Consider the following 22636-nt stretch of genomic DNA (forward strand, 5'->3'; position numbering starts at 1 on the left):
TCTCCAAAACGCTTTCCACAGTGGCTGAACTAATTCACATTCCCACCAACAGTGTATAAGTGTTCTCTTTTCCTCACAGCCCCACTAATATCTTATATTTTTTATTTTTCGAGACAGGGTTTTGCTCTCTCATCCAAGCTGGAATGTAGTGGGGCAATCATGGCTCGCTGCAACTTTGGCCTTCTTTCTGGGTTCAAGCAGTCATCCTACCACAGCCCCCTGAGTAGCTGGGACTACAGGTCTGTGCCACCATACCTAGCTAATTTTTAAATTTTTTATAGAGATGGGGTCCCAGTTATGTGGCACAGGCTGGAGTATCTGGTTTTGTTTGTTTGTTTTTACTTTTTAATTATTGCCATTTCTACTAATATGAGATGGTATATCATTGTGTTTTTGATTTGCATTTCTCTGATAATTAGTGATGTTGACAGGTATTTCTTATTGGCTGTTTGTATGTCTTCTTTTGAGAAACGTCTGTTTATTTCATTTGCCTATCTTTTATTGGAGTTATTTGTTTTTTGCTTATTGAATTAAGTTTCTTACAGATTCTGGATACTGGAACTTTGTCAGATACATAGTTTGTGAATATCTTCTCCCATTCTGTAGGTTGTCTGTTTAGTCTGTTGATAGTTTATTTTTGCTGTGCAGAAGTTTTTTCATTTAATTGGGTCCCACTTGTCAGTTTTTGTTTTTGTTGTGATTGCTTTTGAGGAATTAGCTATAAATTCTTCGCCAAAGCCAATGTGGGGAGGGCCTTTCCTAAGTTTTCTCCAGGATTTTTATATTTGAGGTCTTACATTTAAATATTTAATCCACCTCAGGTTAATTTTTGTGTATGGCAAAAGGCGGGGGGTCCAGTTTCAATCTTCTGCATATGGTCAGCTAGTTATCTCAGTACCACTTACTGGATAGGGAATCCTCTCCCAATTGCTTGTTTTTGTCGACTTTGTCAAAGACCAGATGGTTGTAGGTGTGTGGCTTTATTTCTGGATTCTCTCTTCTGTTGCATTGGTCTTTGTGTCTGTTTGTGCACTAGTACTTTAGTTAGTGTAGTCTCATAGTATAGTTTGAAGTCAGGTAATGTGATGCCTCTTGTTTTGTTCTTTTTGCTCAGGGTTGCTTTAGCTAATGGGACTTTTTTTGTTCCATGTGAATTTCAGAATAGTGTTTTTCTAAGTTTGAAAATGATGTTAGTAATAGTGTTGAATTTGTAGATTACTTTGGGTAATATAGTCATTTTAATGATATTGATTCTTCCAATCTACAAGCATAGAATGCTTTTCTCATTTGTGTGTGTGTGTGTATTTGTGTGTGTGTGTATTTTAATAAATCAGTTTTAATGGTTCAGAGTGATTTCTAAGAATAATTTTCCTGAGCAGCTTTATATATTGGTGTAAACCACGGTTGTGTATAGAACATAATCAGCATACAAATGAGCTGGGAGTGAGAATGTGGCAGAGCTTTCGGTGGTTGCCGGAGCTGGGGGAAGTGGTCAGATCTGGTTGTCATTAATAGCTTGTGGTGTGACAGGCAACATGGAGCCTGTTTTTTGTCCTCCAGAGCACTTACCTCCCGGATGTGTCTGGCTGAAGAGGCTCTTACCACATAAATGCAGCCTCTGCCAGAATAGTATATTTGAAAGTGCCTCTGTTTAGTTGAAAGAGGTTGGGCAGGTACCATAGAGAGGCATGATGTTTTTTGATCCTCCTGATCTAGAGGTTTAAGTTCTGATGCTCCTTTTTGTCAGTCTGTGAAGACTGGAGCTCCCTTTGATAGGACTTGGTACCTATTACATTGCCTTATTGTTAATCACCTGTTATAAAGATAAGAGTTTGTCTTTCAAACTAGGATAAAATTTCAGAATGCAAGAATCCAAACTGAGACAATATTGCCGCATGCATTTAACTCCCCAAAGCTCTCCACCTCCAGTCACAACCCCCATAAACACAAACGGTTTCTTAAAAATATGTAATGAAGCATTTGTTTAGATTTACCAGGGTAAGAGAAGCGATTAATTTTAAAAGGGTATGCCATGCAAAGGCTACAACATGCTATAAGCCAGTCCCTATTTTTGTTAGTATTAAAATATTTTCAGTCATTTTCAAAACATTGCTGTTAAAATGATCTAAATTTTATAGTAGCCTTCATTATTTGTCTAGATCATTTTAAAACTTTCTAAGGTATATGGAATCCTGCTTCTTTTCAATGTTGCTTTTATTTGCACTTATTCAATTCATTTGTTTTTCTCAAAAGAATACATTCACAGGCTAGGTGAGGTGGCTCACACCTGTAATCCCAGCACTGTAGGAGGCCAAAGCAGGAGAATCCCTTGGGACCAAGGGTTCACGACTAGCCTGGACAATGTAGCAAGAACCCCATCTCTACAAAAAAAAAAAAAAAAAAATTTTTTTTTTTAAATAGCCACGTGTGGTGGCATGTGCCTGTAGTCCTAGCTTACTTGGGAGCCAGAGGCTAGAGGATCTCTTGAAGCCAGGAGTTTGAGGCTGCAGTGAGCTATGATCACACCACTGCTCTCAAGCCTGGGGTTAGAGTGAGACGCTGTCTCAAAAATGAAGTAAAATTTATTAACCTGATTGTATAAAATCAAATATTATGAATGGCTTTTCATGAAATAGAGTAGCCTCCTACCAAACCCTTTTTTAAATTTCAACCCTTTAAGCCTTATCTCTTGGCATTCACATTTCTATTTCTAAGTAATATGATTGTAACTGCCTTTTTTGGCATCTCACTGTTATCTTCTCTTATAGTAGATGAAGATTTAGCTCTCTCAAGCTGTCTTTCCTCCTCTTACATACATGGAGAATACTACAACTTTTAAAATTAAGTTCATGTTTCTCTTCTTGTACACTCCTCCTTTCTTTTCCCTACAGTTACCACTTAATTTTGGTTTCGCGTTTACCTGTATGTCTAGTTTAGCTTTTGAATTTAATCATTTTTGTTACTTCTTTTCCAGATGCTCAAACATATAATCCATTCATTTTATTATTTTCTTCTGAAAAACTCTGTCCCAGAGCCTTCTGTCCTGTCCTCCATTCTACAGATTGCTTTCTCACTTCGCTCCCCACAATCGTCCTAGGACTTCCTCTTACCTCCTTTGCATGTTGTATACACTCTATCCATGATCCCAGATCTTCCATTTTTCTTTACTTTCTCCTTTTGTTGAAGCATCCTTGGTAGCTTTCTAGTATCTCTGAGTCCTACACATGCCAGGGTTTTGCAAAATGAATCATCTCTTTCTCATCATGGGCTCCCTCTACATGGTTGCAACATCTACTCTCAATAGTCACCATGGAAGTATCCAGTTTCCTTTTCACAGAGTGTCTTCTCAGATGTCTCTTCTAACACTATTCTCTCCCTCACGAATTCATTCCTCTTTTAAATTTCTTTAGTAGAAGTTTAGTGGGATCTCAGGAAAGAAAAAAGATAAACTTGTGTGGCCCATCTACATACGTTTCATGGGGTGTCCAAGTTTAACTTTTGACAATTAATTTGCATGGAAGGTTAAGTAAAAAATGAAGAATGTTATTTAAAATATATTTTCTGCCTTAGGGAAGTTATTTCATTTTGGTGGAGGGTGTATACTAGGCTATAATAGGATAGCAGGATAGGGTATATGTTCCAAGGCTATGTCTTGGAGCATATGCCCTGCAGAGAAGAGGGGAGTACTGAGCATACACTGAATACTGTTTCTTGATCTTGGTTAGCCCTCTGTATTCACAGCTTCTGTATCTGTAGATGCAACCAACTGTGGACAAAAATATTGGAAAAAAGTTAAAAATAACAATATAATAATAACAATAATAAATACAATAATCCTAAGCTATTTTATATTTAAAATTTTAAAATATTATATGATGAGTATTTACATAGCATTTACATTGTATTAGATATTGTAAGCAATCTAGAGATAATTTAAAGTATATAGAAGGATATGCTTAGGTTATATGCAAGTATTAAACCATTTTATGTCAGGGACTTGAGCATCCATGGCTTTTGATATCTAACAGGGAGTCCTGAAACCAATCCCTCCCACATACCAAAGGACAACTGTGTATGAATGACCAATCTCATCTTCCAGTTTTTAGCTTACCTCTATATTTTTAAATGTGTATATAAAAATTTTTATTATACAGATGTTTTATAATTACCTTCTGTTGATTTTATTAACTTTACTGTAATTTTTAATATTATGGTTTGGGTTTTTTTTTTTTTTTTGAGTTTTAAATTTCTTTTCCTCCCTCAATATTTTATTTATTTTACTTTATTTATTTTGAGGCAGAGTCTTACTCTATTGACCAAACTAGAGTGCAGTGGGGTGATCATGGCTTACTGTAGCAGCCTCAGACTTCCAAGTTCAAGTGACTTTCCCACCTCAGCTTCCCAAGTAGCTGGGTGCATAGGGGTTCACCACCATGCCTGGCTAATGTTTTCATTTTCTGTAGAGGCTGGATCTCCCTGGGTTGCCCAGGCTAGTCTTGAACTCAAAGCGATCCTTCTGCCTCAGCCTCCCAAAGTCCATCGTGCCCAGCCTCAATATTGTATTTTATTCTTTTATTTCTTTTTTTTCCTGTTTTTTATTACTTGAATTTAAAAATTAATTTGGGGTAAATCGATGTTTATATGATATTGAGTCTTCCCCGTTCGTGTGTATGGGTATGGTATATTTCTCCATTTATGTGTGGTTTTCAATAAAAGTATAACATGACATTAAAAACATGCACATCTTTTAAAGTATTTAGTGTTTTTGTTGTCACTGCCACTTAAAAAAATTTTTTTAATTAGTTGTTATTTGTGTGCACCAACCCTCTTGATTTTTTGTGTATATTGAACTTGTATCCAGTAACCTTGCTGAATATTCTTATTAATTTCAAGTGCTTGTCAGTAGATTTCCCTGAATTTTCCATAGACGTAATTATATTGTGTAAAAATAATTTACACAATCTTTCCAATGATTACACAACTTTTTATTTATTTCATTGAATTAGCTAGGAATATCAATAATATATTCTGGATGCAGTGATACTGAACATCATCTCTAGTTTCATCCTTAATTATAATATTTCTAACTTTTCACTTTAAATATGTCATTTGCTATAGGATTTGGTGAACATTCTTTATCCAATAAAGGAAGTTCTATTTTATTATTAGTCTGCTCAGCATATTTTTCAAAATGAATACTGAGTTAATATACTTTTTTATAAATTTTGAAATGGTCATAAGCTTCTTTCTTTCATTAATCTGTTAATGTGGTAAATTACACTAATATCTATCAATATCACAGCTATTAATAAATACTGATTACATTAATATTTTGTTATTAAACTACCCTTGTGTTTATTGAAAAAAATTCTTAGTCATGATTCCTTATAAATTGCTTGATAGCATTTGAAAATATTTCATTTCATATTTTAGCACTTACAGTTCAAAGTCAAAAGGTCTATACCTTTATATTTTCATCCAGGTTGAGTATCAAAGTTTCAGCAATCTCTTAAAATATACCCAAGCACTTTCCTCTCTCTCTCTCTCTCTCTCTCTCTCTCTCTCCCTTTTTTCCCGTACAACTGGTTGTATCTGGAACTCAATCCCAGGCTATTTTATAAATGATTGGAAAGCCATATTCAATATCTGTTTCTTTCTCTCTCCCTAGATTTAGACATATGCATTTTCCTGTCTGTAACATCTTTTTTTGGCACTTTCTGTCTTATAAAATCATCATCATTAAGATGAACAGAGAAAATCCAAAATTATCTCTAGGTATTGTTTCACACTCCGGGTATGTACTTAAGGAACCATATGGACCCGGGGAAAGATTTAAATGGAAGAGAAAAAAATGAAAATGAAACTTCTACATTTTATTACTAATATAAGATTTAAAAAGTAGGACACCACCGCAATCTGTACTGGGATTGGGGAGTAGGGGTGAATATTTTCCAAGTGCAAAAACCATAAGAGGGAAAGCATACCATTTAAAACATATTGCAAAGTTAGAGAATCAAGTTTCTACAACTGTTGGTGCTGCCTGATCTAAATCATTTTCTAAGGATCATGTACAAAGTATATATTTTTTTACATTAACATTGGAATTTAACAGGTATTCTGCTTTTAACGTCTCCTGCATTCCGAGTAGTGGAGGCAGCAGGTGGCAGTAGCTCCCACTCCAAAAACTGGGATTTGGAGCAAGTCTTGTAATAATCCATGGCCTCCCTTGCAGGCCAGCCTTTCTGTAAAGTTTCTTTGTGTCTGTAACTGCTCCTTTCATATGTGGGAAAAAGATGATATAATGCATAAATTCCACAAAGTGTGGAAAACAAACAAGAATTTTATGTGTGTGTCTTCTTTACATAGAGAATGAATAAACAAACTTGTGAAAGAGATGGGTCTTCAGCTTTAGAATTCCTCTTTTTTATTGAAAACACCCAGTGCCTTTTCATGCTTCCTAGGAATTTCCCAGTTCTTTTCTTCATGCACTACTTTGAGTCTCACTCCAGCCTTCTCTTCCCTGGAAAGTTGACCATATTTTTAGACTTTTTTGCTACCATCATTAATAACACTGGATAATGATATTAATACTAATGATTGTTTATTGAACATGTGCTATGTGATAAACTCTCTTCCAGAAGCTTTACATATTTTATCTCACTTAATCTACACAGGAACTTAATGAATTAGACACTACAATATCCTCAATTTATAGATGTTGAAATTGAAGTCCTGTAACCTGCCTAAAATCACAAAGCTAATCACAAAACCATTCGCCAGAATACTGCAAGCAACAGCTTAAAACTCAAAGGACTTGGCAGTGCTTTATATCCCTTTAGAGGAACCTATTCTGTTATCAATAAACCCTGATACACCTCACCACCTCTTGCCCCAGGCCGATATACTGCCATCCTTCAGGAAGAAGGCCGGAAGAACAATGGAGGCTAACTGACCTTAGAGCCTTTGCTATTCATCATGATGCAGGGTGTGTTAGTCAGGTAGACCTGTCATTGCCAATACCAAATATTTTCATTCCACTGGGATGTAGTTTGTTTCAAACTGTTTAAAGTGCAAATAGTTCCAAAATTCCCTTGAGAAATACATCTACAGGTGGGAATTTGAGGCCACTGTCTGTTGGTTCAGCACGGAAAAAATATGGGAATGAATAAACCAAGAAGATAAATCTCAACTTCTTCACTCATTATCTGCGAAAGCTTGGCGAGTTATATCACCACCCAGAGCTTGATTTACATCATGTGTTAAATGGTGATAATAATACTTGTGTTATTGTGAAAATTAAATGAGATAACACAGTAGAGTTTCCAAAAGATAGTACATCCACAGTTAGTTCATGTTTCCCTCCCTCAATAAACTGTAGTGCTGATGAAATTTTTCCCGGGTAGGTTAAGCCTGAAAAAAGAGGGGAATCAACAGCAATAATTGGGCATTATTAATTTTTATATCTGCCTCAAAAAGTATCTCAAATGGTGAGTGCATAATAAATGCTTACTATAAATTAATGACCAAATAAACAAATTCACAAAATTACATAGTCTGGATATTTTACATATGTAAAAATAGAATCTGTCCAAGTATTGATGTACATTTTAGAGGACTGGGGTTAAGAGATAACGATTATGCTCCTGGGAAATTTATTTATGATGACACAAGATAAATGGGAGCCCCTTATTAATTTCTGGCTTGAGGACACTCAGTTTATATTTGTAATATCATTTCTTGTTATCTCATATACTGATGCTTCAGTTTATTTAACCATTTATCAAATTAACTGATTCTTCTTCTAGACCAAAAACAGAAGATGCTTGGGTATTTGCAAAGCCCAATGCCATTCAAGCGATCGGGGTTATGTCTTTTGGTGAGTATGTGGTTTCAAAGGCCCTTTCTTAATGTGGAGTTGTCTGTTTCATGAAAAAAGTGCTGTGTTTCATATTTATGTCTGGATAGCAGATGTCCTAAGTTGTAGACTTCCTATTAGCAGCATATGATCTAGTTTGTGCCAATATAAAATTAGGCTCAAACTTTTCTCACTCATCACTAAAATTTGCTTCAATTTGGAGAAATCCATTTCTTATGCAGAAAACTCATTACAGTCATCTTGTTTCTTAACTTGGAAGGCTAACAAGTGTTATGGACTTCTTCAAACCTTGCACACAAAGTATTATAAATTGGCCAGATGTCTAAAGCTACTTTATTATGTCCCAGATGGCAAAGGAAGCCACAGAATGAAAATTATGGTATTTAAATTTTCCTTAAATGGAAAGGGTCATTAGGAAAAAGAAAATGGGAGAGAAGGTTGGACTGGCTTGGTTTATATCAAGAATGAAATGAAAAGATCATATAAGCCTGATGTGAATGAACGGTCTCATTTTTAGAGTTATTAGAAAAATTATTTTCTGACATATTAATAAATTCATATATTTAAACTTCATTTCATTGGCATCTAAAGTAGCACATGTCTTTGAATTTCAGAACTAGAAAGAAAACCCTAGTGCTTGCTTTAATAATGCTCTCTTTTTTTGTATTGCAGCATTTATTTGCCACCATAACTCCTTCTTAGTTTACAGTTCTTTGGAAGAACCCACAGTAGCTAAGTGGTCCCGCCTTATCCATATGTCCATCGTGATTTCTGTATTTATCTGTATAATCTTTGCTACATGTGGATACTTGACATTTACGGGCTTCACCCAAGGTAAAATGAAAGGTTCAGTTATAGCACATTTTAGTGCTCATGTGCATTGGTACAGGTATACCCAATGTTCTACTTATTATTGGTACAGGTATGCCCAGTGTTCTATTTCAAAGATTACTCTCTTTCACCCATTCTCTCTACTCTCCTGCCTCCCTGCTGACGGTTTGCTAATTTTTACCTTTTTAAACTGCTCAGTTTAGTTCTGTAGCCCATACGCTCTCCTTCCACAGTGTCACTTCCCAACACTTGATTTTTGGCTTTTCTACAGGGCAGCTTCATTTTCAAAGGTACCAGTGGCCTCCCAATCTTCAGAGCAAATAATCTTCTCTATTTGGATTCTCTTCAATCTCTCTGAATCACTTAACAATACTGAACTTCCTTTCTTTGCTCAAATTTTTCTCCCTTAAAGGAAAGAACATTACTATATTATCATCGTTATTCTTTCTCTCTGTTATTTTTTTTTTCTTTCTTTTCTTTTTCTCTACCGTCTCTAATCCCCCACTCCACTCTGTCCCATGCCACCCAGATAATGGTCTCAAGCATATTGTTTGCTCTTCTCTCCACAAATTTTCCAGATACTTTCATTGTTTTAATTCTAACCCAGACCTTTCTTTTGTCTCCAACCTACTGCCTGTAGGACATTTCTACTCGATTGTTCTATATTTGTCTTAATCACAAAACATCATGTTTCCCTGTAAACCAGACCTTTTCTTCCTCCCTCTAAAGATATTTCTCTGTTTTTGCATTCACCCAGCAGGCCCAACCACTGAGCAGCCCTCCCTTCTACTTCCCTGAACTCTTAAATTCAATCATTGATGTAGTGTAATATTCAGAGCGGTCCAGCAATAGGCTGTGATTTACATATTTCATAGCTCTTGCAGGTCTATTATCTCACTGACCTTCAGTCAACCCTTCGAAGGGAAGTGGAATAACTAGTTTTACTACCTGATTAAAACACAAAGAGATGAAGTAACTTGCTCATGTGCTGTCTGGTGACAAACTAGAAAACAAGTCTTCTGACTCTCAAGTTCAGTTTTCCTTCCATTCTCTTTCTGCATCCCCTATTTTGGTCAATCATGACCCTCTGAAATTTGTCTCTTTGCCTCTAGCTCTCCTTAGCTTAGTTTTCTGAAAATGCTTGGGTGCTCTTGGGAGGAAGGCTGCCTTGTTTTGAACAGAGATTACAGATCACTATGATTTTGGGCAAATATTTCTTAAAATGAAGAAAGATGGCTTCAAAAAATAATGACTAACAAAATTCCGATGCAGCCAAAAATATAATACATTCATGTGCCACTAGAGTGCAGTAACAAAGTGACCTTGAAAGTTCTGATAAGAATTGTGCTCCAAAACATTGCCATGTATTGCTATTGCTACATAGTTTACCAAGCCAAATGACCTATGGACTCTGGTCTTTACAGGACCTTGGTTTTTAAATGCCTTTTCTGTAAGACATAAATCTTTTTTGTTAGTCAATCTTCTTGGAGTTTTTGTCAGTGTAATGGCTCATATATAACTAAATCTTTATAAAACAAAGCTGACAGGTGTTGGACATTGATTTCCCCCTAGTATTTTAATTCTTTAAAATACATTTAGATTCAAGCTGCCATAAGCTGGCATTGTTTCTCCAGGCCACTTCTCCTTAGGGAAATCTAGTCTAATTTGTGCAAACTGCGTTTTTCTTTTCTAGCCTCTTTTAGTAGATAAATTTCAACTTGTGAGGCAGTGGGAACTCTGGATTCTCCTTGACATTTCCAGTGACGTTTGAAAAGACTCTAGGGCTCATTTTTTTAGTGGTTAGTGAACAAGGAACTTCCATCCTTTTTTCTTAGAGAGCTGGAATCTTTTCAGTCAACCTTAAAGCAGGTTTCTGCCACCTTTGCTTTGTGTTTTAGTGCCCTCCTGCCCAAAAGGGGGGTTCTAAAGTAATGTACATTTGTTCTAGTTGATGGGGGAAGGGGAGAGAGTCACTTAGAGTAAATCTTGGGAAGAGGCAAATTATTTAGGTTATTCAGCTTTGTAATGAAAAAACAGTACGGAGGTATTATAGTTTTTCTTCTTTTTAGATAGTATAGGATTGAGTGACTTTTATCTAATTTTCAATTAAGTGTAATTTTAAAAAGTAACCACAATTTTAACATTTAAGCATGTTATAGTCAGAAAATAAACAAGCCCAAATACTCTGTTTCAGCATTCATCATTGTTTGTTTTTTAATATTTTTTATTTTTTCCATGGACTACTGTGCAGTTGTAGGTAATTGTTTTTTGATATATGACATCTGTGCCCTGATTACATCCCTGTATTTCTTCATAGACAGCTGAGAAATACAGTCTCTAAATAAGAATTGTTTCAAAGTATATTTAGTCCATCTTCTAGTCTAGAACTTATTACATGTAATGTTCTTTCTGGGAAATAGTTGTATTTTCACAGTTTTGAATCAATACATTTACCCTTGGGCTCATGCGATGCCATGAAAGGCAACGTATGTATGAAATTTCTTTCGTGGCCCCAAGGTTGTAATGAAACCCTATAGCATGATACACAGGAAATTCAGCTCCCCAGATGTACTGGTCTACTCTTCCTTTCAGGATTGTTCTTGATCTAAGAATAGCATTTCAAAAGGAAATTTGTTTATTTTAACAGTCTTTTTTAAAAATAATGAAGTCACTTACTCACCAGAAACAAAGACCAGAAGCCAGGTTACAAAGCCAGTGCACAAGAATTTAGGGAGTTGATTCTGATGTAAGAAGACAATGGATAAAGTATCTTTCAGAATTCAATAAAAAATTTGCAGCAAATCTACCAAAAACAAATAATAAGAGAAAAACTAACGGTGATGGATTTTTGTTCATGTGGAGCATGTACTGGTTTAAATCAGTGAATAACTACATGGTTACTGAATTCAAAAACTTATATTTAGACCCAGTTATCGATTCACTTAACTAAATGAAATGAAGTTTATGGAGATTCACTTATAAGTCATGTGTCACTTAATCACAGGGAAACATTCTGGGAAATGCATTGTTAGGTGATTTCCTCATTGTGCAAACATCATAGAGTGTACTTACACAAACCTAGATGGTTGCACCTATTACACACCTAGACTATATAGCATAGCTTATTGCTCCTAAACTATAAACCTGTACAACATGTTTCTGCCCTCAATTCTGTAGGCAACTGTAACACAATGGTATTTATGTATCTAAACTAGAAAAAACAACAGTAAAAATACAGCATTGTAATCGTATATGTGGAGCATTACACGATGTGTGACTGTTAATACCTAATATATCAATTATTAGATAGTTGTCTCAAACATTTAGTATCTAGTAAATAAACTTATTTTATATTATTATCTAGGAGATTTATTTGAAAATTACTGCAGAAATGATGACCTGGTAACATTTGGAAGGTTTTGTTATGGTGTCACTGTCATTTTGACCTACCCAATGGAATGCTTTGTGACGAGAGAGGTAAGCCCGGTTTCTTCTCAACACTTTACCCAGATGATCTCTCTGCCACATTTAATTTAGGAAGATTTATAAATACTGCCGTTTGGCAAATTTCCAAGGGCATGACAAATGGTATAACTTGTAAAATTTTCTTTTCTGACTTTAAAATGTCAGAGTTTAAAGATGAATTTAAATTCAGATGTTTACAAGACAATTTTTCAAAAGTTGGATTTGAAAATTAGGTTCAGCGGATTTGACTTATATTACCATGAGCACAAATATTTATACAACTGCATTCCAAAGTGACTGCCAGCCTTTAGCAATAGCCAAACTAAAGTTGCTGCCTTTAACGCATTCTTACAAAGAAATTAAGTACCAAGGTCTAAAACAGGTGTCCCCAAACTACCGCCTGCGGGCTGCATGCTGCCCCCTGAGGCCATTTATCCGGCCCCCCTGCCGCACTTCAGGAAGGGGCACCTCTTTCACTGGTGGTCAGTGAGAGGAGCACAGTATGTGGCAGCCCTCCAATGGTCTGAGGGACGGTGAACTGGCCCCCTGTGTAAAAAGTTTGGGGACGCCTGGTAAAACATGTTTAACAAAACTGTCTTTTTGCTTAGATGTTTTATCAGTCAACATGTGCTACGGATTCTAACTCGTTTTGTTATTTTTCAAAAACTAAAATATCTTATATTCCATGGAGAACCAAAATTCAGCTGAAACTTTTAGTTTTACAGATATATTTTATTTATATATTTATATATGTAGATATATATATTTACAACTAAATTTAACATATAAGTAATCACATGAATATATAGAATGTTATTTACATATAAATATCTTTTATTGTCAAAGCCAGCTCTAAATTGTGTTATATATTCCACCTCGATTTGTAGAGAAAGATTAGCCAAGAGATAATCATTCTTTTGGTGTAAAATTGGATAACATGGCCTGTCAGGAATCCCTTATGCTGTCAGCTAAAACTCCACCATACCAGTTAGCAGTAAAACATGATCCTGCTTCATAGTGGGTCTTTCAGGGACCACACTGAAAAGGGCTCAGTCATAGGATCTGTTCCTAGATGCTGTTTGTGCAGTGCACCATGTGAAAAGGGTCTAATGTGCAAAGTGAACTATCTGCAGAGCTTTAAATACACTCAGTAATCCGCAGGCTTCTTGAGGCAGGCCAGGGCTTACCGTAAGCCAGTCCCAGAGATAAGGAATTGACCACACAGGGAAACAGAAGAGGGAAATGTCCAGCACTGTGTATGTCCTTTGCAACGAGCACTCCCCTCCCTTACACGCGTACATCTCACAGGCCAGTTCACTACCTTGACTATAAAGGAGAAATAGACTGAACTGAACTATTTTTTTTTTAGTGTAAGAGCCTTTCAAAACTATACTAGCTATTGTTAGATGCAGGAAATGGCATTATTTTAGCTTCTGCCCAGTACTTAGGTTCAAATCTGATCTCTAGATCAGTTAGAACAGATGGTGTATTCTCACGTGGTTTCTAGTAAACTGCCTGTAGGCGGTCTGACTCACTTCACCTGCACAACTTCTGTCTTTAGTACTTGAAACTTGAGTTTCCTTTCTAGCTGCTGTGACAGGAAGACAGAATTAAATCAAAATCTCTGCCATGATAGCAAATACTCAGCAGAGCAATGGTGTCTATACCTTTTCCTTCTCTTGCTCTTCATTCTGCATGCACACACACACACACATACAGACAAAAATGTACAACTGACAAAAATATAACCGAAACGTTTCAATTCATAAAAGCATTGAAAAGGCTCTCTACCCTTAATAAATCTTACTGGCTGCCTCACTAAGTGATTTTTCACTCTCACAATTACATCATAGAGGCATTTGTAAAAATGGATTTTAAATAAGATAATATTTGGAGAGACATTACAACTTCTGTTACTAATACCACCATTAAATTATTAGCAACGTCTTGGCAGTATGTGACATATGGGAAGTGTTGCATATCCAGGCAGCACAGCTTAGAGAGATGGCTTCTTTATGATACCGCAGCGTGTAACCCTCTCCTGTCATTTCCAACTCTTGCTTTACTGTTATTTTGCACAGTGTCACTAGTCATTCAGACTATCTTCTCTTTATCCTCCATAGATATCGTTCCTGTTCTTATCTCTTTGCTCTTTTACATGCTCTTGCTTCAGCCTGTAATTCTGCTCCAAATCCTACCAAGGTAGGTCAAGCACTTCAGGGGTGCTGTAAAGGAGATTACTCTAAGGATATAGCTCTAGATACTTAAAGCTCCTTCTAGTCCTAAATTCCGTTTGATCTTTTTTGTCCTGTTATAAATGGATCTCAACTTGTTTTTTTTAAGTTTGACTGTATACCTCCAAGAATTAATTCTTGAGAATAGGAATCACTTCCTTGGCATTGTATCTTTGCAAACCATATCATAATGTGGGACACATTGTCAGCCACTTTTTTATTGCTTTTCTGATCTGAGTAGTAATGAAAAATGGTGATGAACTCTTCCTTATTTTCAGTGAGAAAAGACAAGATAAAATAGACTTAAATTGTAACAAATAGGAATTTCTTTATATAGGATTAATTTACTGTTATTAAAGGATATTAAACATCCAGTGCTCTTAAAGGAAATGTGATAGCTACTTTTCAGAGGCTATGCAAATAATCTAAATAGTATGTTGAGTTTGTTTTAGCAGTAACCTGTTGGACTTAAGAAAAAAGGATAAGATAACTTTCCAAAGTTTCTCTTACACTTGAAAGACATATGTATTGAAACATTGGTATGCCACACTATAGGTCTGTAATATAATCCACTAATAGTTCAGGAAGGAATACTTGTTATTGATATGTGTGTCTATATGTAAGTACTTTGGAAAAGATAGAACATTCCTAGTGACTTGAGATTTGATTAATATCCTTATTGGTAGTACTTTATATAGTCCTAAATGCTATTATGAAATACTTCCTCAATAAATCCTGCATGCCTTTCAAAGTCCCTCTCATAATAATCTGTTTATTCGGCAGGTGATTGCCAATGTGTTTTTTGGTGGGAATCTTTCGTTGGTTTTCCACATTGTTGTAACAGTGATAGTCGTCACTGTAGCCATGCTTGTTTCATTGCTGATTGACTGCCTTGGGATAGTTTTAGAACTCAATGTAAGTACATTTAAAGATTTATCTTTTCACTCTAAATTTTTCCTTAAAAGATGATGATTACATTTAACATAAGATGTATTTTCCTTAACAAAAGTGTCATTTTTTGAAGTGGAATGAAAATATGTTTGTCATAGTAAATATTTTCATTGATGATTCTGTGCACTTTATGGGACTCTGCACTTTTAAAGCCATGGTTGTTTGGAGACACATGGGGTCGTCACGACTGGGTAGACAGTGCTGTTGGCCTCTAGTGGGTAGAGGCCAGGATACACATCCCCCAATGCGCTGGCCTCTCACAGCAAAGAATTATCTCATCCAAAATGTCAATAGAGCTGAAGTTGAGAAACCTTGGTTTAGAGTACTTTCACATATTTCATTTACTATATAATACACAGTTGTTACTAAAAATAACTATAAATTAAGTGGTTTTTGACTTTGCTTTGCTGAATAATAATACATCTGGTGAAATTTATGAAAAATATGAATGGATTTGAGTTACAGCTATTCACTTGCTATAACACAATTTCTTTTTCTTTAAATATTTTTCTTTCTCCAGACCTTTCTTTTATAGTCTGCACTGCCATGATTTAAACAGAAGACCTCATAATACCACAGTTGAATTCATCCCAGCTCTGTTTCAACTATCATATGTTTAAGTTCGGCTTTCAGTTTATCGGCATCCTGCTAAAAAGTTTCCATTTTCCTACTAGAGCAAGTATAAATTCTGTTGCCTCTACAGGCTTGTCCTCTATGTAAAGCCATTTTTTTTTTTTTTTTTTTTTTTTTTTTTTGACACAGAGTCTCGCTCTGTCTCCAGGCACCAGGCTGGAGTGCAGTGGCACAATCTCGGCTCACTGCAACCTCCACCTCCTGGGTTCAAGCAATTCTTCCACCTCAGCCTCCCAAGTAGCTGGGACTACAGGCGCACGCCACCACGCCTAGCTAATTTTTGTATTTTTAGTAGAGAAGGGGTTTCACCATGTTGGCCAGGATGGTCTCCATCTCTTGACCTCATGATCCACCTGCCTCGGCCTCCCAAAGTGCTGGGATTACAGGCTTGAGCCACGGCGCCCGGCTATGTAAAGCCATTTCTTAATTACTTCCCAAAATCTTTGCTCAGCTCTAGTCAGTCTCATTTTCCGGCCTGTGAATAACTCATATCAATTCTTTCCATTATTCTTTGTCTTATCTGCTTTTTATTTCCTATCATGATTATTTTTCCTTCATTTCTGTCCAAATTTTATGAAGACCTTAAGATCCAGTACAACTTCTGGTTCTTTTATCCACCGATCATATATTTATTGAGTAATTAGTATGTGCCACATAATAGAATATAAGGATGAATGCGATAAGAAAGGATCTATGCATTCCCACAAAGAAACATAAAAGTTCAACTGCAATATAGATGATGAAGACAGAGGAAGCCAGGCACAGGGGCTCACACTGTAATCTCAGCATTTTGGGAGGCCAAGGTTGATGGATCACTTGAGCCCAGGAGTTGGAGACCAGCCTGGGCAACATAGCAAAACTCCATCTCTACAAAATATTAGCCAGGTTTGGTGGCACTGCTGTAGTCCCAGCTACTCGAGAGGTTGAGGTGAGAGGATTGCTTGAGCCCAGACGTGGAGATAGTGCCACTGCACTCCAGCCTGGGCAATAGAGTGAGACCCTATCTAAAAAAGAAGAAGAAGAAGAAGAAGACAGAGGGAAGTGGATGGATTCCCAAAACACATTTTTGAGAAAAGATTGGCACAATTTCGCAACACAGATTTCATTGGGAAGACACGGGCAGAAGGACTTCTTGGTAATCTTTGTTAACTACAAAGTGGTTAATCTTCTAAAATCCATACAGAAGTTCTTATCAGAATCACCCACCATTTAGCATTTATTGGTCATGCATCACAGGGAAGGGAAACCCGTATAGTTGGGATCCCAAGTCATCATTTACTTGAGAATTGAGGCATAGATGAAGGTATTATTGTCAGTTCCCAAGTTACTACATCTGCCAGATGCCATTTTGATTTGAAACTCCATACAAAGGCAGGCAGGAATTCCGTCAGGGATCCTACTGGGGACTTTCTTACAAATGGAAAGTAGAGCGCAGGCAATTTTCAAACCCTGAGGCAACTGGAGAATTGTCTTTTCCACCAACAGTGGAAAGACGGAAAGCTCATAGGAAAGTAAGCAAGTACCAGAGTTAACTTTTCCCTTCTTCCCAATTTTGCATAGGCCAAATACATAGGCCAATTTTGTATAGGTCAAATGCCATAGAAGAATACATCTTATGTTAAATGTAATCATCATCTTTTAAGGATGATTACATCCTAAATAATTTTTAGTAGGGCCACTAAAAATTATTTCGCATACCAACCTTGATTTGTGTAGATGGATCACTGCTACATTAATGTGCTGACTTATTTTATGTATTATCTCATGTAATGTATTGTTGTAATGGTCTATAATCTTGCCTTACCTAACAATTGGTAAGCTCTTTGAAGAAAAGAATACTTAACCACCTCCTCCTTCCTCCATAGTATTTGGCACAGTGCTAAGAACACAGTGCTCAAAGTATTGCATGGGTGATTGCACCTTGGGACTACAGTTCAGGATCTATGTCTATAAATATTCATAGACATAAGATACTTTCTGTAATGTAGTGCCAGGAAATGAAGCGTTATAAAAAATGGTTGATGTTGACAGTCATAGTAATCTTTCAGCTATGCTGTGGAGGTAATCAACATAATGATTTCCAAACCCTGTTGTTTCCTATTTTATGAATTATCTTGTTTGAGTCCATAAATTTGTTTGTTGATATTTTAGGATTTTGTTGTGAGACAAAATATGTTTATTATCTGCCTGAACAGTCACTACATCTTGATAGCACAAGAAATTTTTTTGTTTACAAGTTAATCAAGTGCACATATATTGCTCATTTCTCAGGAATGGTATATTTTTTGTAAATCTAACCATTATTTTCTGTGAAGTTAATTGCTGATCTCCATGGCATTTGCACAGCAAAATTGTAGGCACATAATCATATTAATTATTCTCTATTATACTCACACTGGAAACTTTTTTGGTTAAGATAGAATTCTGGTATTACAGAGTAGTCATAGAAGAGTACCTTGTGACTATCTATTATAAAGTCAAGAACTGAGCTGGTCCTGGAGGACTATTTTTAAAATTTAAAAAATGATTCAAGATTTTAGATTTTTTAAAACCTGATTATATAGACGTACATTAAAAATTAGAGTGCTAAATTGTCTGTTACGACATAAGAATCCAAGACAATTACGCTAGCTGTAAAACACTTTGTAAGAATTAATAAAATCTAGGCTCCATTCTCAGACCACTTGAGAATATGTGTTTTTCACCTCAGCAAGTCTTTTGGTGTGCACAATAACATATTCAAATCTTACTCAACTCCTTTTTGTGTGGGCACTTTCCATGTCTAATAGAACCAAATCAAGCATCATGTCTGTCAGTAACTAATACACTCTGGATCACGCAACACATTAGAAGTGACAAAGCATGCTGTGTTCCACTTCATAATAATAATGTGGGCTGGGAGCTGTGGCTCATTATATGTAATAATACAATAATAACATTATCATCATCATCATCATCATCATCATCATCATCATCATCATAATGTGGGCCAGCACTTTGGGAGGCTGATGCGGGTGGATCACCTGAGGTCAGGAGTTTGAGACCTGCCTGCCCAACACGGTGAAACGCCATCTCTACTAAAAAATCCAAAATATATTAGCCAGGTGCGGTGTCATGTGCCTGTAGTCCCAGCTACTAGGGAGGCTGAGGCAGGAGACTCACTTGAACCCAGGAAGCAGAGGTTGCAGTGAGCCAATATCACATCACGGCACTCCAGCCTGGGCAACAGAGCAAGACTCCATCTCAAAACAATAATAGTAATAGTAATGTGATCTACCATATATTGAGTACTTACTCTGTACCAGGTACTTTGCATGCATCATCTCCTTTTATCTATATTCAGTGGACAGGTGAAGAAACTGAGGCACTGCATGATTAAATAATCTGAGGTCATTCTAGTTACAAGTAAAAAAATCAAGATTTGAACATAGATATTTGGACCGTAAAGCTCACATTTTAAATCATTATACTGCTTTGAGATTTCCTAAGCATAAGATTTTAAATTATGTAAAATTATTATTCTCATTTCTCTATCTACTTTCTTAAGTTATAAAATCTATGCATTATCTGTAAGAAAGGTTAAGAGTAATCTATGATACATAGATATAGACTTTAATAATGTGTTAAAACATACCAGGAGATGAAATAAAATGGGACTAAAAGGTTTTTGTCTTAATAATTTTTAGATAATAACTTTCATCTTAGTAATTGTAATACTTTAGTAATGTAGTTAATAGCTTTTATTTTAGGTAACAATTTTAGGACTTTATTCTTTTTCATTTTGGCTTCTGAGCTTCACAGATGAGATGAATAATGAGCTTCACAGGTGAGATGAATCAGCTCTTGCAAAGTTAGGGAAATGCTACTATTTAGTGTAACCAAATAATATGGAAGAAAATGATTTGAGGTTGTATTAGTTATTAAATTTAAAAAATCAGAACTTCACTTTCCTTTTGTTTTTTTGTTTTCATGGCAGTAGACAACAATGAAATATTTTTCCAAAGCAAACACACACTGTTTTAAAGGTTTTATTTTAGAAGCAAATCAAATAAACGTAAGTACTATTCTTGGTAACAAGAATCTGGAGTCTAAGCACTAATGTTGCTATTGGAGAAAAGAGGCGTCCACAGTAATTGGGTCCTATGGGTTTCTGCTTGCAGCAGTACAAAGAGAGAAAATGAAGCAGCTGGTGCCTGTGGCCAGCGTAACCAGCTCATCAAGCATTGTGTGCAGTTTGCAGTGGAAGGAAGAAAGCAAGACAAATGCCAGCAAGAACCCAGATAGAAAAATACAGTCTTCGGGGTGAGCGAGCCGTAGTCCCAGTTGACAAAGATTTCCTGAGCAAGAGAGACTTTCTTTTTAAAGTATAGGAGTGAATTTCATGAGTTTAGATTGATTACAAAGTAGAAATTTAAAAGATGCCTAAGCATTATTTTATTTAGTTTCCAGCTTCCTTGCATCATTTGAGAGATTTCTATCCAGATAGGAAAGCTCAGACACTTTTTCAATCTGTACTGGCAATAAAAATCTTCAATAGCTTCTGTTCTTTCTCTCCAGCAAGTTGCAAAATGCCCTGGCATCCATAGTGTTATTATCAATTAATAAGTACTGTCCCACCTTCATAACTTAAACTATATTTTGTTGTCTTTTTAATAAGCAGTTATAGTTTTACATCCTGTCAAGCAATTTCAGAAATTATTCCAAAGTCAGTGGTGTATCCTTAAGCAAGTCTACATTAAATAGAGCAAATAAGCTAGACTAGTTCATAGGGAATAGATCAGTTGCAACCACATTATCATTTTATTGATGATCTTGACTTCTAGCAACAACCTTTAACAAGACTGAGCTTTTAAATATCAAAAAAGTGGCTGGTATCTAAAAAGATAATCAACTGGACTTCTTCCAGTACAAACATGAGCTATACAGTTTTTCCTCTAATTGCTACTTTCTCAACACTTACGAATCATAACATAAACAGAATACCCATTGCTTTGCACTGCCCAGCAAGTTAAGTTGGGTAGAGTACCAAAAGGCTGACTGATGACAACTTCTTAGCAGAAGCTGGGGGCAGTTTTCATCCTGATAATACCTTCATAATCTGCAGTTCCAGATGAATTAGCTGAATGTTTGTTCCTATAAAGAGACCACAAAACACACACATACACACACACACACACACACACACACACACACACTCATACATATTTGTATTTGAATTACTTTCTGCTGTTTTCATTAATTGTTATTTTAAAGAAATCAAGGGGTAATACTTTTTGTTATAAATACAGACCAAATTTTACAGTATTTTCCATAACTTAGAAAGCAATGTTAATTCCAAATAACAGGATAGAACCTATGCAATTCATAGTACATTTCATTCTAGCTATTTGATAACTAATCTTTTATTTTTTGTGCCCCTTTGTAGATATTCATTTGAATTCAGATGCTATGAATGGCAAAAGTATATTTTCCATATATTTTAAATTAGAACATAATTTTGTTTTGTTTTTTTTTTAGTATTTTCTCATTCTTAAGTCTCTGACTTTGGAACTATTTTCCATGCAGTGAGATCTCTACTGTTCTTTCTTTGGACACTTTTGTTTTTGTAAAAATTCAAAAAGTTGTAGCCGGGCGCAGTGGCTCAAGCCTGTAATCCCAGCACTTTGGGAGGCCAAGGCGGGTGGATCACGAGGTCAAGAGATCGAGACCATCCTGGTCAACATGGTGAAACCCCTTCTCTACTAAAAATACAAAAAAAAAAATAGCTGGGCATGGTGGCACGTTCCTGTAATCCCAGCTACTCAGGAGGCTGAGGCAGGAGAATTGCCTGAACCCAGGAGGCGGAGGTTGTAGTGAGCTGAGATCTCACCATTGCACCACTCCAGCCTGGGTAACAAGAACGAAACTCCATCTCAAAAAAAAAAAAAAAAAAAAAAAAAAAAAAAAAAAAAAAGTTATATTATTGGAATAATAGTAGTAGTATTTCTGGTGGTATGGAAATACTGCTTTGTATAAAACACAGAGCAATTTTATTAACTGGTGTGAGAATATAGTTATTTTAAAGTTATTTTTAAGGTTCAATTTATAATTTTATATCATCCAACTTCAAATTTATTTTGCTGTTATTTTTCCTGGAGAAAATTTACCAAAATAATGTGTCAAAAAGCTTTTAAACCATAGGTGATAGTTGCATTGGGTTTCAGTATACTATTCTTTCTACTTTTGTTATACTTACAAATTAACTTTTAAATGTAGAAAAATACATTTTATGAAAAGCTTGCATTTAGTTGTAAAGCAGTATCATATTTGTTACTGATTTTGTACATTAAAAATTTATATTTTATTATTTCAGAGAACAACATTTGTGAAATGTTATATTAACAGAATGAAAAATAAAAACTACATGATTGGCCGGGTGCGGTGGCTCACACCTGTAATCCCAGCAGTTTAGGAGGCTGAGGTGAGAGGATCACTTGAGCCCACAAGTTAGAGACCAGCTGGGGCAACATAGTGAGACCTCATCTCTGCAAAAACTTAGCCAGATTGTAGTATCAACTCAGGATGCTGTGTCTCAACAACCAGGATGCCTGTAGTCTCAGCAACTCAGGATGCTGAAGTGGGAGGATCACTTGAGCTCAGGAGGTTA

At 35.9% G+C, this 22636-nt stretch overlaps 1 protein-coding gene across 4 annotated transcripts in view; it reads left to right on the forward strand.

Moving 5' to 3' along the window:
* Positions 1-22636, forward strand: part of SLC38A11 (solute carrier family 38 member 11) — a 59696-nt gene that overhangs the window by 31523 nt on the left and 5537 nt on the right. For all 4 annotated transcript variants that reach the window (XM_010329477.3, XM_039470270.2, XM_074399579.1 and 1 more), the window contains 4 exons: positions 7806-7876; positions 8549-8710; positions 12072-12184; positions 15190-15321. In XM_010329477.3, the coding sequence (XP_010327779.1) occupies positions 7806-7876; positions 8549-8710; positions 12072-12184; positions 15190-15321 (478 nt within the window). The remainder of the gene's footprint in view (positions 1-7805; positions 7877-8548; positions 8711-12071; positions 12185-15189; positions 15322-22636) is intronic.

The sequence above is a fragment of the Saimiri boliviensis genome, chromosome 5 (genome assembly GCF_048565385.1).
Source record: "Saimiri boliviensis isolate mSaiBol1 chromosome 5, mSaiBol1.pri, whole genome shotgun sequence".
NCBI classification, from domain to species: domain Eukaryota; kingdom Metazoa; phylum Chordata; class Mammalia; order Primates; family Cebidae; genus Saimiri; species Saimiri boliviensis.